The sequence below is a fragment of the Schistocerca cancellata genome, chromosome 2 (assembly GCF_023864275.1).
Source record: "Schistocerca cancellata isolate TAMUIC-IGC-003103 chromosome 2, iqSchCanc2.1, whole genome shotgun sequence".
NCBI lineage: Eukaryota > Metazoa > Arthropoda > Insecta > Orthoptera > Acrididae > Schistocerca > Schistocerca cancellata.
This window is the reverse complement of record NC_064627.1, coordinates 371,073,718-371,088,620: the sequence shown is the minus strand read 5'-3', so window position 1 is coordinate 371,088,620 and position 14,903 is coordinate 371,073,718. Positions and strand designations below refer to the sequence as shown.

The 14,903-nt window shown below is 43.7% G+C and overlaps 1 protein-coding gene across 2 annotated transcripts in view; it reads left to right on the top strand.

Moving 5' to 3' along the window:
- The window catches only part of LOC126161767 (ATP-binding cassette sub-family A member 7-like), a 601,933-nt gene that overhangs the window by 120,607 nt on the left and 466,423 nt on the right, over positions 1–14,903 (top strand). For both annotated transcript variants that reach the window (XM_049917824.1, XM_049917823.1), the window contains exon 11: positions 3,103–3,280. In XM_049917824.1, coding sequence (XP_049773781.1) covers positions 3,103–3,280 — 178 coding nt within the window. The remainder of the gene's footprint in view (positions 1–3,102; positions 3,281–14,903) is intronic.

Sequence of the window (14,903 nt, the reverse complement as noted above, 5' to 3'; positions counted from 1 at the left end):
TACATTCCTTAAGAATTATTAAGATCCATGAGAGAAGCAATTATGAAAAAACTGAAACTTGGTATGCAGGATATATAAGGCACATGAAACATCACCAGAGTTCCAGAAGAGTGTGATAATCTCAGTACTAAAGAAGACAGATGCAGAAATGTGTGAGTCTTACTAAATCGTCAATTTAATAAGTCAGTATTATGACGTAAACTCTTTTGTTGGTCTGTGTTTGTATAAAACAATGCCAAGCTGGACCCACAATTTCATATTATTAATAAATTGTTGTTGAAAAGTACTAACATGAATTAGCTACAGGACAGTGGAGTTACAGGTAGAAGCTGACCTTGGGGAACATCAATTTGGATTCTGGAGAAATGTCTAAATGGATCATGCAATACTGACTCCACATTTTATCTCAGATGATAGAATGAACAATGGCAAACCCTTATACACTGAGGTGACAAAACTCATGGGATAGTAATATACACATATACAGAGGGCAGCAGTGTTGCAAACACAGGGTATGAAAGGACAGTGCATTGGTGGAGCTGTCATTTGTACTCAGGTGATTCATGTGAAAAGTTTCCGATACGATTATGGTTGCATGAAGGGAATTAACAGACTCTAAAAGTGTAATGGTGGCTGCAGCTAGACATATGGGACTTCCATTTCGGAAATCATTAGGGAATTCAGTATTCCAAGACCCACAGTGTCAAGAGTCTGCTGAGAATACCAAATTTCAGGCATTACCTCGTGCTGACAGACAATCAACAGTGCATGAAATAACCATAGAAATCAATGTGGAACATTGTGTGGCATTAATGGGCTATGGCAACAGACAGTTAATGCGAGTGCCTTTGCTAACAGCATGATGTCGCCTGCAGCGCCCCTCCTAGGCACATGACCATATTGGTTGGATCCTAGTTGACTAGAAAACTGTGGCCTCATCATATGCGTCCCAGTTTCAGTTTGTAAGAGTTGAAGGTAGGGTTCTAGTGTGGCACAGACCCCACGAAGCCACGGACAAAAGTTGTCTACAAGGCACTGCGTAAGCTGGTGGTAGGTCCATAATAGTGTGGGCTAACACACTATTGTTTGGCTACTAGGAGACCATTCATGGACTTCACGGTCCCAAAGAAAGATGGAATCTGTATAGCTGACACTGCACCACATCACCGAGACACAGTTATTCATGATTGGTTTGTAAAATGTTCAGGACAATTTCAGCGGATGATGTGGCCACCCAGATCACTCGACATGAATCCCATTGAACATTTATGGGACATAATCGAGAAGTCTATCCCTGCCAAACTCCTGCACCAGCAACACTTTCACAATTACGGACACCTATGGAGGCAGCATGGCTCAATATTTCTGTAGGGGACTTACAACAAATTGTTGAGTCCAGGCACTACACTGACCAAAAGGAGGTCTGACACGATATTAAGAGGTATCCCATGACTGTTGCCACTTAAGTGTACATAGCATTTATAGATCATTAAAAGTGTTTAGACAATGTTGACTGCAATACACTTTTTGGAATTCTGATGTTATCAGGAATAAAACAGAGGGAGTGAAAGGTTATTTATGACTTGTTTGAAAATCAGACTGCAGTTATGTGAGTTGGAGAGCATAACAATTGCTGAGACGGAGAATGAGTCTGGGTATAGCCTATCTCCCAAGTGATTCAGTTTGTATAGAAAGGAAACAATGGAGAAATTTGAAAAAGAAATTGAAGTTCAGAGAGAAGAAACAAGAGCTTAGAAGGTTTGCTAATGATACAGTAATTCTACCAGTGATGGCATGGCAAAGGACTGGGAATGCAATGAATAATGTTTTGAAAAGAAGTTATAAGATTAACACCAATCAAAGCAAAACAATGGCAATGGAGTGCAGTCAAAGTAATTCAGGTAATGTAGGGGGAAGTAGGTTAAGAATTGAGATGATAAAAGTAGTGAACAGATTCTGCTATTTGCTCAACAAAATAACAGATAATGACAGACATAAAAAGGATATAAAATACAGACTAGCAACATTAAGGGAAACGTTTTTGAACAAGAGGAATATATTAACGTCAAATATAAATTTAAATGTTAGGAAATCTTTTCAGGGAGTATTTTTATGGATTGTAGCTTTATATGGAAGCTGAATATGGATGATGAACAGCACAGACAGGAGGAGAATAGAAATTTTTGAAATGTTATGTTACAGAATAATGCTGAAGATTAAATGGGTAAGTTGGGTAACAAATAAAGAGGTTAGAAAAGAGCTTTATGGTAACACCTGTCTATTTTAAAAAGTTGAGGTAGCAGCAATAACAACAAAAACAAAACTGTGGCATTCAAAATAATTTTTTTTTCTTTTTGTAAAGAAATCACCTTTCAGTATTAATTCATGTATGCGCAATTGTAACATCGAAAGGTACTGCAAATACATAATGACAGCTGCTTTATTACAGTTTTTCCCCAAATTAAAGGGATTTGACAGGTGATATTTTTTGCTGATGAGAAATGCTATATATTTAATGCTACAGGTTCTTTGGTTTCTCCTCTTTCTATTTAAGATTTTGTTATTTGTGTCAGCTAAGACTTTATTGTTTGTGGATTAGGTATGTAAGTTTCATTCTGTCTTTGCTGTAATTTTTGTTGGTAAAATTACTGCACAACTGGTAAAGCTATTTTCTACTTCCATGACCTCACCTCTCATTTTTATGGCTCCGTGTGTGTATTTGTATTTCTCCTCTCCATTTTATTTGTTCTATATTTCTTGACAAAAGTGAAATGTAGTCAAACACAAGCTAGTCATCCTCTGATATATTGTATGGCATAGGCATGGTTAATCTCCAGAGTAGTTCTATAAATCAGTGGTACCCGTTTATTATTTTTCTTTTGTGTTCTCCTTTTTTTCACATCTAATCATGTTAGCAGCTAAAATCATATACCTTATCCAAACTTGTTAGGTTGCTTTTGTACAGGTGGTTAGCACAGCTGTCTTATCTGGAGTGAGTAGAGGTTATTAGTTCAACTCATGAAATAATGTGAGTTTTGTATTTGTGATTGCTGTGTAGGTTAATAATGTGTTGGTGATATTACATGATCAACTTTATTTCAGAGGGAAAATCCTGTTCACTCCACGTACTCCTGCTGTAGAGAGGGTGATACAAAAATTGAATGAATCTTTTGAGGTTGTAGTTCAATTTAGGGAGCTGTTGCACTTTTGGAACAATGTCTCCTTTCCTATTATTAAGAAAAATTATCATAATATTACCTCTAATATGCAGTTCATTAAGGTGAGTGGTTTTTCACACTTTCGTTAACATAGTATGAAATGATAACTGTTGACAAGCTGAAATACTTCTTCAATATTACATACAGTAGTTAATGTGATTTTGTCCACTTCTCACCTCTGCAGTCTCTCAACAATACAGTAGGACACTGAATCCTTAATTTACAAGATCATGATTCAGATTATTGTCTACAGTTTCTAACTGGGATTTTCCAATAATCCCTGAAGTAAATTCAGAGACTGTTGGGATTATTCCCTCAGAAGGGTACTCCATCCTTCTCTAACTAACCAACTAAGGTAGCCCTCCATCTCTAATGATAGACTGATAATCTCTAAGCTTCCTTCCTTTTCTTAACAACATCGTAAAGTGTGCATGTTTTAGGCAGATATGAACTACTGAATCCATACAACGTAAGGAATCTTTGGATGCACACAATTGTCAGTCTTTAGTGGATTAGATTCATTATTCATCCAAAAAACTTTGCGGTTCCCATGATAATGAGAGCTATCTCATATTGGTTGGAGGTCATAAATCAGCTACAGTAAAACTGACTCAATCCATATCAAAGCAAATGCTCGCAGTTATAATCCACAGAGCATGCAAATAAGAAAGTGGCAGCCAGGCATGGAAATGGTTGACCACCACAACAGAGTGACAACACTGTCGTCCAAGAACCTCTGAAAAGTGCTCATAAAGTGGAGACTTTGTGTGGGAGTTTTGAATATATGGTAATTGATCCTGAGGGATCATCCTGGCAGTCTCTGAATTTACTTAGGGGATCAAAGGAAAATAATTTTGTGATCTCAAAATCTGTAGTGAGGATATCCTGCTTCTTGTGGAATTTGCTAATGATTTATTGCCACTTTGCTACTAAGAAATTAACTTTGCAGTAATAAATACTGTGATTTGAGGTGGGAAGTATTTTGTGATACAATTTTTGCTTTTGCCTCGTTAAAAATTTCCTGTGTGAAACTATGAGACAAGATATGCTAAACCTTAAAGGTAATAATTATGCAGGTGGTAAAGGATCCATAACTTTGTATTTTGAGATAAGAAACTAATGACTGGAAAGGATTTTTGTTGTCATTGTCATCGTTGTTGTTGTCATTGTTGTTGTTGTTGTTGACATAAAGAACTTACATCATAAAAGTTACAGCTTCATTTGCAGTACCTATTCAGAGTGACAACTGCCGGTCTCAATGCATGAATTACAATGTTGTGTACAATTTTGCTGTGCTCTCTCAAGTATTCCTGTTGTATGTTGTACCATAAGACAAGCAGTTAGGTTACGCCTAACCACACCACTTCTTCAATTTGTTCTGTGGTCTCATTACTGTGTAGTCCTACAGGGAAAAAATCTGTAGTAGTGGGATCTGGTGATTGTCCAGGCTATAGGATAAGATCTTGTCTCCTTGTCCAACAATGAAGATAATCTGTGTTTATGGGCAAGTACACTGTATGTTGGACAACATGTTACTGTATTGGCAGGCAGACTCATTGCCAAAGTTCTGGTTTACAATGTCTGACCACCACAAGAGAGCATCACCACATAGTGCACCAAGCGTATTGTCACACATTTACATCTGTGGCTGCCATCCAAGAACAAGTAATAGACTCCCTCCAACATTGTATGTTATCCCACACCACCAGTCGGAGACCAGCAGCAGCCGAACTACGGAATTACCACCTCATGCGTAGGCTGCTGTTAACGCCACAACAAAAATAGCCTAATTTGGAGTGGTACTGTGACCAGGAAGCATGGACTGCTGATGAATGCCATTGCTTTGTGTTTGGAGATTAATCATGGCTCTGCACAAACCCTGAAGACAAGTGTTGGTGGGTATAGTGGCGACCTAGAGAGAAGCTCCATTCATCCAGTGTTTTGGAAAGGCACAGCAATGTTACTCCCAATGTCATGGCAGGAGAGCGATAGGGTCATGGTTGGTTGAGGATTCTGATGGCTTAACAGTACCTCGTGGATATGCTGTGGTTTTACGTTTTACCTTTAATGTGACGGTATCTGGTGCCATTTTTCAACAGTACAACACTCGTTCACCCATGGTACATGTCTGGAAGAACTGTCTTCGTGATGTCAAGGCACTCCCTTTGCAACAAGATTCCCATATCTGTCCACAATAGAATATGTATGGGACCATCTTTTACATCAACTCCGTCCCAGTGCCAGTGCCAGGAAATCAAGGATCAATCAACAACAGTTATGGGCCACCTTGCCTCAGGAGAGTATACAATGGCCTTATGAGACCCTTCCCAACCAAATAGTGCATGCATCCGGGCCAGAGGTAATGTAATGTTATATTGGTAAGTGGGCTCACATTGCCAAGTTCTGTGATAACCGAAGTACGATCACATACCTTCTCAAACCATGAAGTTTCATTTCATTACTTCCTAACTTTCTGGGTACTTTTTTTCAGGCAGTGTGTATTGAAGTGGGATGGCACACTTTTGTGTTGAAACCACATCCTCTTGTAAAAAGCAGGGGACAGTCTCCAAAATATTTGGAAGCACTTCTCAAGGGAACACCATGTAACATGCAGCAATCAACGGAGGTGGCAGTAAATGAAGTCATGTTAGCTGATCTTGCATAATTGGAGCCCCTAAATTGACAGACAGTTACTGATGATAGTCTGAGACAAGTAGGCCATTATGATTTTCACCACTGCAGATGCGGCTATTGCAGCAGTTGGAGAGACCATAACAGCTGAAAGCTGCCTTAGACATGGACAACAAAAACTGTAGGAAGTTAGGCACTAAAGAACAGTGGCGGATAATCCAGTCACATTCAGCATTATCTGGTGCCATTGGCTGCATGTTTTATTTATGATATGGGTGTAATTGCTGCTCCACCAATACTCTTCATACTATATTCTTCGAATTGAACGCTGAACAGGAAACATGATGACTACTTGATTATGTATCTTTTTCTACAGGATCCAACATCATCTCTAATTCTTTCGCGCAAATAATTCTTTGTCAAGAACTGTGGGTTGTGGGTTGAATGACTCAGTTCTTGTATGTGATAAATTGTATGGTGATAAATTTCTTCAAATAAGAATCATGTCTCTTGTAAAACTTTGATCTGTACATTTCAACTATGTAGACACTAAATTATTCTGCATCAGATATTAAATGCATGTTGATGAGTTCCTTATGCCAGTAACGTTAAATCTTTGTTAACCAGTCATCAACTATAAACAGTAGCAAACTTCACCATTCATTCATACTGCAAAAAAGGGCCATTAGAGTCATGGTTGGATGCAAACCTAGAGACTCATGTAAACTTCTGGAAATTTCTCCTCTACTATGTATCTAGTTTATGGTATGGCATTCCTCCTTTACCGTCTATCTACATTATGGAAGCCTTATATTCTTCAAAGTAAATGCCATAGATAAGAACAGTAGATTGGAGTGGGGGGGGGGGGGGCAACACACTGTGATATTCATGATAACTTTATGAGACAGAACAAAAACTTACATATTACCCAAATCAACACATCCCTCCACAGAAACTGTACTATGCACTTGGGAGTTAAACTTTATAACAAACTTCCCAGAAACACAGAAGCAAATACTGAGGTCTAAACCTCTAGAAGATTTTTAAACCTATATTTGCAGCATCAGTGATTTGCTTCATCAAAGAATGTTTAACGTATGAAGTATACTATATAAATGTTTAAATTTATGAAGTTTGTTATTTATAATTTTAAACATGTATCCATGGACATCAACTTCGCCTGTATGCATATAAACTGACTTGTCCAATATTGTATGCATAAGCTGCTTTTGTAGACAACAGGACCAATAAAAAGACAACACAATACACACCACACACAAATATGTCTTGTTTTATTCATGGTAGTGACACTACATCATTGTGTTAAGTGGTTATATGTTATGAAACATAAATCATTTTACAAACACATTTCTCACACATACATTCCTCATTTAAAACCCCACACGATCTGAAATATTCATTTTACATCATTGATTCCTTATCTCAAAATACTTAGTTTAAGATCTTCTATCATCTGGGACATGCTGCATTATCAGTGAATATGTTGTATTCCATGGGGCAATTTTAAGGGTAAGCCTTTTTGACTATTACTTTACAAAATTAAGTTTGTTTCAAGGGTAAGCCTTTTTGACTAATACTATACAAAATTAAGTTTGTTCTTGTGTCAACATCAGTATTAGCTATAACATTGACATGGTGTTGATATTAGTTCTCCCCGTTTTCGTCTTGGTGTCAAAGGTATTGACTAGCATTTTATTTTGTACTACTATTCAGTGGAATAGCTCAATTTTTATATTACTAAATAGTTCAAACAGTGCATGACATGGGACTCTATTTGCAAGTTACCTATCTAATAGCTTCCAAAGACAACAAAATGTGTTTTTCAAACAATGGAAAATCCAGGATGGAATGTAACAATACCAGAGAAGAAAAGTTGCCACTCACCATACAGCGGTGATGGTGAGTCGCGATAGGCACAATAAAAAGATTCACACAACCATAGCTTTCGGCCATTAAGGCCTTTGGCAGCAGGAGACACACACACACTCACACACACACACACACACACACACACACACACACATTCACAAACACAACTTGCACACACGTCTGCAGTCTCAGAGAGCTGGAACTACACTGCAAGCAGCAACACCAGTGCATGATCGGAGTGGCGACAGGGTGGGGGTAAGGAGGAGGCTGGGGCGGGGAAGGGGAGGGATGGTATGGTGGGAGTGGCGGACAGTGAAGTATTGCAGTTTAGATCTAGGGCAGGAGAGAAGGTGCGGAGGGGGGAAGGGATAAGTAATGGAAAGTAGAGAAATAAAAATAAATTAAAAGACAGGGTGTGGTGGTGAAGTGATGGCTGTGTAATGCTGGAATGGGAACGGGGAAAGGGGGGGGGGGGAGCTGGATGGGTGAGGACAGTGACTAATGAAGGTTGAGGCCAGGAGGGTTACGGAAACGTAGGATGTATTGCAGGGAAAGTTCCCACAGGTGCAATTCAGAAAAGCTGGTGTTGGTGGAAAGGATACATATGGCCCAGGCTGTGAAGCATTCATTGAGATGAGGGGTATCATGTTTGGCAGCATGTTCAGCAACAGGGTAGTCCACTTGTTTTTTGGCCACAGTTTGTTGGTGGCCATTCATGCGGACAGACAGCTTGTTGGTTGTCATGCCTACATAGAATGCCGCACATGGTTGCAACTTAGCTTGTAAATCATATGACTGGTTTCACACGTAGCCCTGCCTTTGATGGGATAGGTGATGTTAGTGACCGGACTGGAGTACGTGGTGGTAGAAGCATGTATGGGACAGGTCTTGCATCTAGGTCTATTACAGGGTTGTGAGCCATGAGCTAAGGGATTGGGAGCAGGGGTTGTGTAAGGATGGACGAGTATATTGTGTAGGTTCGGTGTATGGCGGAATACCACTATAGCAGGGGTGGGAAGGATAGTGGGTAGGACATTCCTCATTTCAGGGCACGACGAGAGGTAATTGAAACCCTGGCAGAGAATGTAATTCAGTTGCTTCAGTCCCAGATGGTACTGAGTTACGAGGGGAATGCTCCTCTGTGGCAGGACTGTGGGACTTTGGGAGGTGGTGGGAGACTGGAAAAATAAGGTGCGAGAGATTTGTTTTTGTACAAGGATGGGAGGATAATTACGGTCAGTGAAGGCTTCAGTGAGACCCTCAGTATATTTAGAGAAGGGCTGCTCGCCACTGCAGATGCGACGACCACGGGTGGCTAGGCTGTACGGAAGGGACTTCTTAGTATGGAATGGGTGACAGCTGTCGAAGTGGAGGTATTGCTGGTGGTTAGTAGGTTTGATATGGATGGAGGTACTGATATAGGCATTCTGAGGTGGAGGCCAACATCTAGGAAGGAGGCTTGTTGGGTTGAGTAGGACCAGGTGAAGCAAATGGGGGAGAAGTTGTTGAGGTTCTGGAGGAATGTGAATAAGGTGTCCTCACCTTCAATCCAGATGGCAAAGATGTCATCAATGAATGTGAACCAGGTGAGGGGTTTAGGATTCTGGATTTTTAGGAAGGATTCCTCTAGATGGCCCATGAATAGGTTAGCATATGATGGTGCCTTGTGGGTGCCCATAGCCGTACCGCAGATTTGTTTGTAGGTAATCCCTTTGAAGGAGAGGTAATTGTGGGTGGGGATATAGTTGGTCATGGAGACTAGGAAAGAGGTTGTTGGTTTGGAAATCCATAGGGCATCTGGAAAGGTAGTGTTCTATAGTGGTAAGGCCAAGGGCATTTTGAATATTAGTGTACTGGGAGGTGGCATTAATAGTGATGAGCAGAGCACCGTGTGGTAAAGGAAAGGAACTGTGGTGAGTCGGCCGAGGAAATGGTTGGTATCTTTTATGTAGGAGGATAGGTTCCAGGTAATAGGTTGAAGGTGTTGGTCTCTCTAAAGAAAGTGCTGGCAGGTCGATAGACACATAAACAAACACAAACATAAACACAAAATTCTAGCTTTCGCAACCAACGGCTGCTTCATCAGGAAAGAGGGAAGGAGAGGGAAAGACGAAAGGATGTGGGTTTTAAGGAAGAGGGTAAAGAGTCATTCCAATCCCGGGAGCGGAAAGACTTCCCTCTTTCCTGACGAAGCAGCCGTTGGTTGCGAAAGCCAGAATTTTGTGTGTATGTTTGTGTTTGTGTGTCTATCGACTTGCCAGCGCTTTCTTTTGGTAAGTCACACACCTTTGTTTTAGATATATTTTTCCCACGTGAGACTTACCAAACAAATGCGCTGGCAGGTCGATAGACACACAAACAAACATAAACATACACACAAAATTCAAGCTTTCGCAACAAACAGTTGCTTCATCAGGAAAGAGGGAAGGAGAGGGAAAGATGAAAGGATGTGGGTTTTAAGGGAGAGGGTAAGGAGTCATTCCAATCCTGGGAGTGGAAAGACTTACCTTAGGGGGAAAAAAGGACAGGTATACACTTGCACACACACACATATCCATCCGCACATACACACACAGACACAAGCAGACATTTGTAAAGGCAAAGAGTTTGGGCAGAGATGTCAGTCGAGGCGGAAGTAAAGATGCAAAGATGTTGTTGAAAGACAGGTGAGGTATGAGTGGCAGCAACTTGAAATTAGCGGAGGTTGAGGCCTGGCGGATAACGAGAAGAGAGGATACACTGAAGGGCAAGTTCCCATCTCCGGAGTTCTGACAGGTTGGTGTTAGTGGGAAGTATCCAGATAACCCGGACGGTGTAACACTGTGCCAAGATGTGCTGGCCATGCACCAAGGCATGTTTAGCCACAGGGTGATCCTCGTTACCAACAGACACTGTCTGCCTGTGTCCATTCATGCGAATGGACAGTTTGTTGCTGGTCATTCCCACATAGAATGCTTCACAGTGTGGGCAGGTCAGTTGGTAAATCACGTGGGTGCTTTCACACGTGGCTCTGCCTTTGATCGTGTACACCTTCCGGGTTACAGGACTGGAATAGGTGGTGGTGGGAGGGTGCATGGGACAGGTTTTACACCGGGGGCGGTTACAAGGGTAGGAGCCAGAGGGTAGGGAAGGTGGTTTGGGGATTTCATAGGGATGAACTAAGAGGTTACGAAGGTTAGGTGGATGGCGGAAAGACACTCTTGGTGGAGTGGGGAGGATTTAATGAAGGATGGATCTCATTTCAGGGCAGGATTTGAGGAAGTCGTATCCCTGCTGGAGAGCCACATTCAGAGTCTGATCTAGTCCCGGAAAGTATCCTGTCACAAGTGGGGCACTTTTGGGGTTCTTCTGTGGGAGGTTTTGGGTTTGAAGGGATGAGGAAGTGGCTCTGGTTATTTGGTTCTGTACCAGGTCGGGAAGGTAGTTGCGGGATGCAAAAGCTGTTTTCAGGTTGTTGGTGTAATGGTTCAGGGATTCCGGACTGGAGCAGATTCGTTTGCCACGAAGACCTAGGCTGTAGGGAAGGGACCGTTTGATGTGGAAAAGGTGGCAGCTGTTATAATGGAGGTACTGTTGCTTGTTGGTGGGTTTGATGTGGACGGACGTGTGAAGCTGGCCATTGGACAGATGGAGATCAACGTCAAGGAAAGTGGCATGGGATTTAGAGTAGGACCAGGTGAATCTGATGGAACCAAAGCAGTTGAGGTTGGAGAGGAAATTCTGGAGTTCTTCTTCACTGTGAGTCCAGATCATGAAGATGTCATCAATAAATCTGTACCAAACTTTGGGTTGGCAGGCCTGGGTAACCAAGAAGGCTTCCTCTAAGCGACCCATGAATAGGTTGGCGTACAAGAGGGCCATCCTGGTACCCATGGCTGTTCCCTTTAATTGTTGGTATGTCTGGCCTTCAAAAGTGAAGAAGTTGTGGGTCAGGATGAAGCTGGCTAAGGTAATGAGGAAAGAGGTTGTAGGTAGGGTGGCAGGTGATGGGCGTGAAAGGAAGTGCTCCATTGCAGCGAGGCCCTGGGCATGCGGAATATTTGTGTATAAGGAAGTGGCATCAATGGTTACAAGGATGGTTTCCGGGGGTAACAGACTGGGTAAGGATTCCAGGCGTTCGAGAAATTGGTTGGTGTCTTTGATGAAGGATGGGAGACTGCATGTAATGGTTTGAAGGTGTTGATCTACGTAGGCAGAGATACGTTCTGTGGGTGCTTGGTAACCAGCTACAATGGGGGGCCGGGATGATTGGGTTTGTGAATTTTAGGAAGAAGGTAGAAGGTAGGGGTGCGGGGTGTTGGTGGGGTCAGGAGGTTGATGGAGTCAGGTGAAAGGTTTTGTAGGGGGCCTAAGGTTCTGAGGATTCCTTGAAGCTCCGCCTGGACATCAGGAATGGGATTACCTTGGCAAACTTTATATGTGGTGTTGTCTGAAAGCTGACGCAGTCCCTCAGCCACACACTCCCGATGATCAAGTACCACTGTCTTGGAACCCTTGTCCGCTGGAAGAATGACGACGGAACGGTCAGCCTTCAGATCACAGATAGCTTGGGCTTCAGCAGTGGTGATGTTGGGAGTAGGATTAAGGTTTTTTATGAAGGATTGAGAGGCAAGGCTGGAAGTCAGAAATTCCTGGAAGGTTTGGAGGGGGTGATTTTGAGGAAGAGGAGGTGGGTCCCGCTGTGACGGAGGACGGAACTGTTCCAGGCAGGGTTCAATTTGGATAGTGTCTTGGGGAGTTGGATCATTAGGAGTAGGTGCACGGCCAGCACATCTTGGCACAGTGTTACACCGTCCGGGTTATCTGGATACTTCCCACTAACACCTACCTGTCAGAACTCCGGAGATGGGAACTTGCCCTTCAGTATATCCTCTCTTCTCGTTATCTGCCAGGCCTCAACCTCCACTAATTTCAAGTTGCCGCCACTCATACCTCACCTGTCTTCCAACAACATTTTTGCCTCTTTACTTCCACCTCGACTGACCTCTCTGCCCAAACTCTTTGCCTTTACAAATGTCTGCTTGTGTCTGTGTATGTGCGGATGGATATGTGTGTGAGTGCGCGAGTGTATACCTGTCCTTTTTACTCCCTAAGGTAAGTCTTTCCGCTCCCGGGATTGGAATGACATCTTACCCTCTCCCTTAAAACCCACATCCTTTCGTCTTTCCCTCTCCTTCCCTCTTTCCTGATGAAGCAACGGTTTGTTGCGAAAGCTTGAATTTTGTGTGTATGTTTGTGTTTGTTTGTGTGTCTATCGACCTGCCAGCGCTTTTGTTTGGTAAGTCTCATCATCTTATACACTCCTGGAAATGGAAAAAAGAACACATTGACACCGGTGTGTCAGACCCACCATACTTGCTCCGGACACTGCGAGAGGGCTGTACAAGCAATGATCACACGCACGGCACAGCGGACACACCAGGAACCACGGTGTTGGCCGTCAAATGGCGCTAGCTGCGCAGCATTTGTGCACCGCCGCCGTCAGTATCAGCCAGTTTGCTGTGGCATACGGAGCTCCATCACAGTCTTTAACACTGGTAGCATGCCGCGACAGCGTGGACGTGAACTGTATGTGCAGTTGACGGACTTTGAGCGAGGGCGTATAGTGGGCATGCGGGATGCCGGGTGGACGTACCGCCGAATTGCTCAACACGTGGGGCGTGAGGTCTCCACAGTACATCGATGTTGTCGCCAGTGGTCGGCGGAAGGTGCACGTGCCCGTCGACCTGGGACCGGACCGCAGCGACGCACGGATGCACGCCAAGGCCGTAGGATCCTACGCAGTGCCGTAGGGGACCGCACTGCCACTTCCCAGCAAATTAGGGACACTGTTGCTCCTGGGGTATCGGCGAGGACCATTCGCAACCGTCTCCATGAAGCTGGGCTACGGTCCCGCACACCGTTAGGCCGTCTTCCGCTCACGCCCCAACATCGTGCAGCCCGAATCCAGTGGTGTCACGACAGGCGTGAATGGAGGGGCGAATGGAGACGTGTCGTCTTCAGCGATGAGAGTCGCTTCTGCCTTGGTGCCAATGATGGTCGTATGCGTGTTTGTCGCCGCGCAGGTGAGCGCCACAATCAGGACTGCATACGACCGAGGCACACAGGGCCAACACCCGGCATCATGGTGTGGGGAGCGATCTCCTACACTGGCCGTACACCACTGGTGATCGTCGAGGGGACACTGAATAGTGCACGGTACATCCAAACCGTCATCGAACCCATCGTTCTACCATTCCTAGACCGGCAAGGGAACTTGCTGTTCCAACAGGACAATGCACGTCTGCATGTATCCCGTGCCACCCAACGTGCTCTAGAAGGTGTAAGTCAACTACCCTGGCCAGCAAGATCTCCGGATCTGTCCCCCATTGAGCATGTTTGGGACTGGATGAAGCGTCGTCTCACGCGGTCTGCACGTCCAGCACGAACGCTGGGTCAACTGAGGCGCCAGGTGGAAATGGCATGGCAAGCCGTTCCACAGGACTACATCCAGCATCTCTACGATCGTCTCCATGGGAGAATAGCAGCCTGCATTGCTGCGAAAGGTGGATATACACTGTACTAGTGCCGACATTGTGCATGCTCTGTTGCCTGTGTCTATGTGCCTGTGGTTCTGTCAGTGTGATCATGTGATGTATCTGACCCCAGGAATGTGTCAATAAAGTTTCCCCTTCCTGGGACAATGAATTCACGGTGTTTTTATTTCAATTTCCAGGAGTGTATATATATACACTCCAGGAGTGTATATATTCTTATTTCAATTTCCAGGAGTGTATATATATTTCCCACGTAGGAAAAATATACCCAAAAACAAAGATGATGTGAACCACCAAACGAAAGCGCCGGCAGGTCGACAGACACACAAACGAACACAAACACTCACACAAAACTCCAGCCTTCGCAACCAACGGCCGCCCCGCCAGGAAAGAGGGAAGGAGAGGGAAAGACGAAAGGATCTGGGCTCCAAGGGAGAGGGCAGCAGCCACCCCAATCCCGGGAGCGGAAAGACCCACCCCAGGGGGAAAAAAGGACAGGCACACACACATCCATCCACACACACACACACACATCCATCCACACACACACAGACACAAGCAGACATTTGTAAAGGCAAAGAGTTTGGGCAGAGATGTCAGTCGGGGCGGAAGTACAGAGGCAAAGATG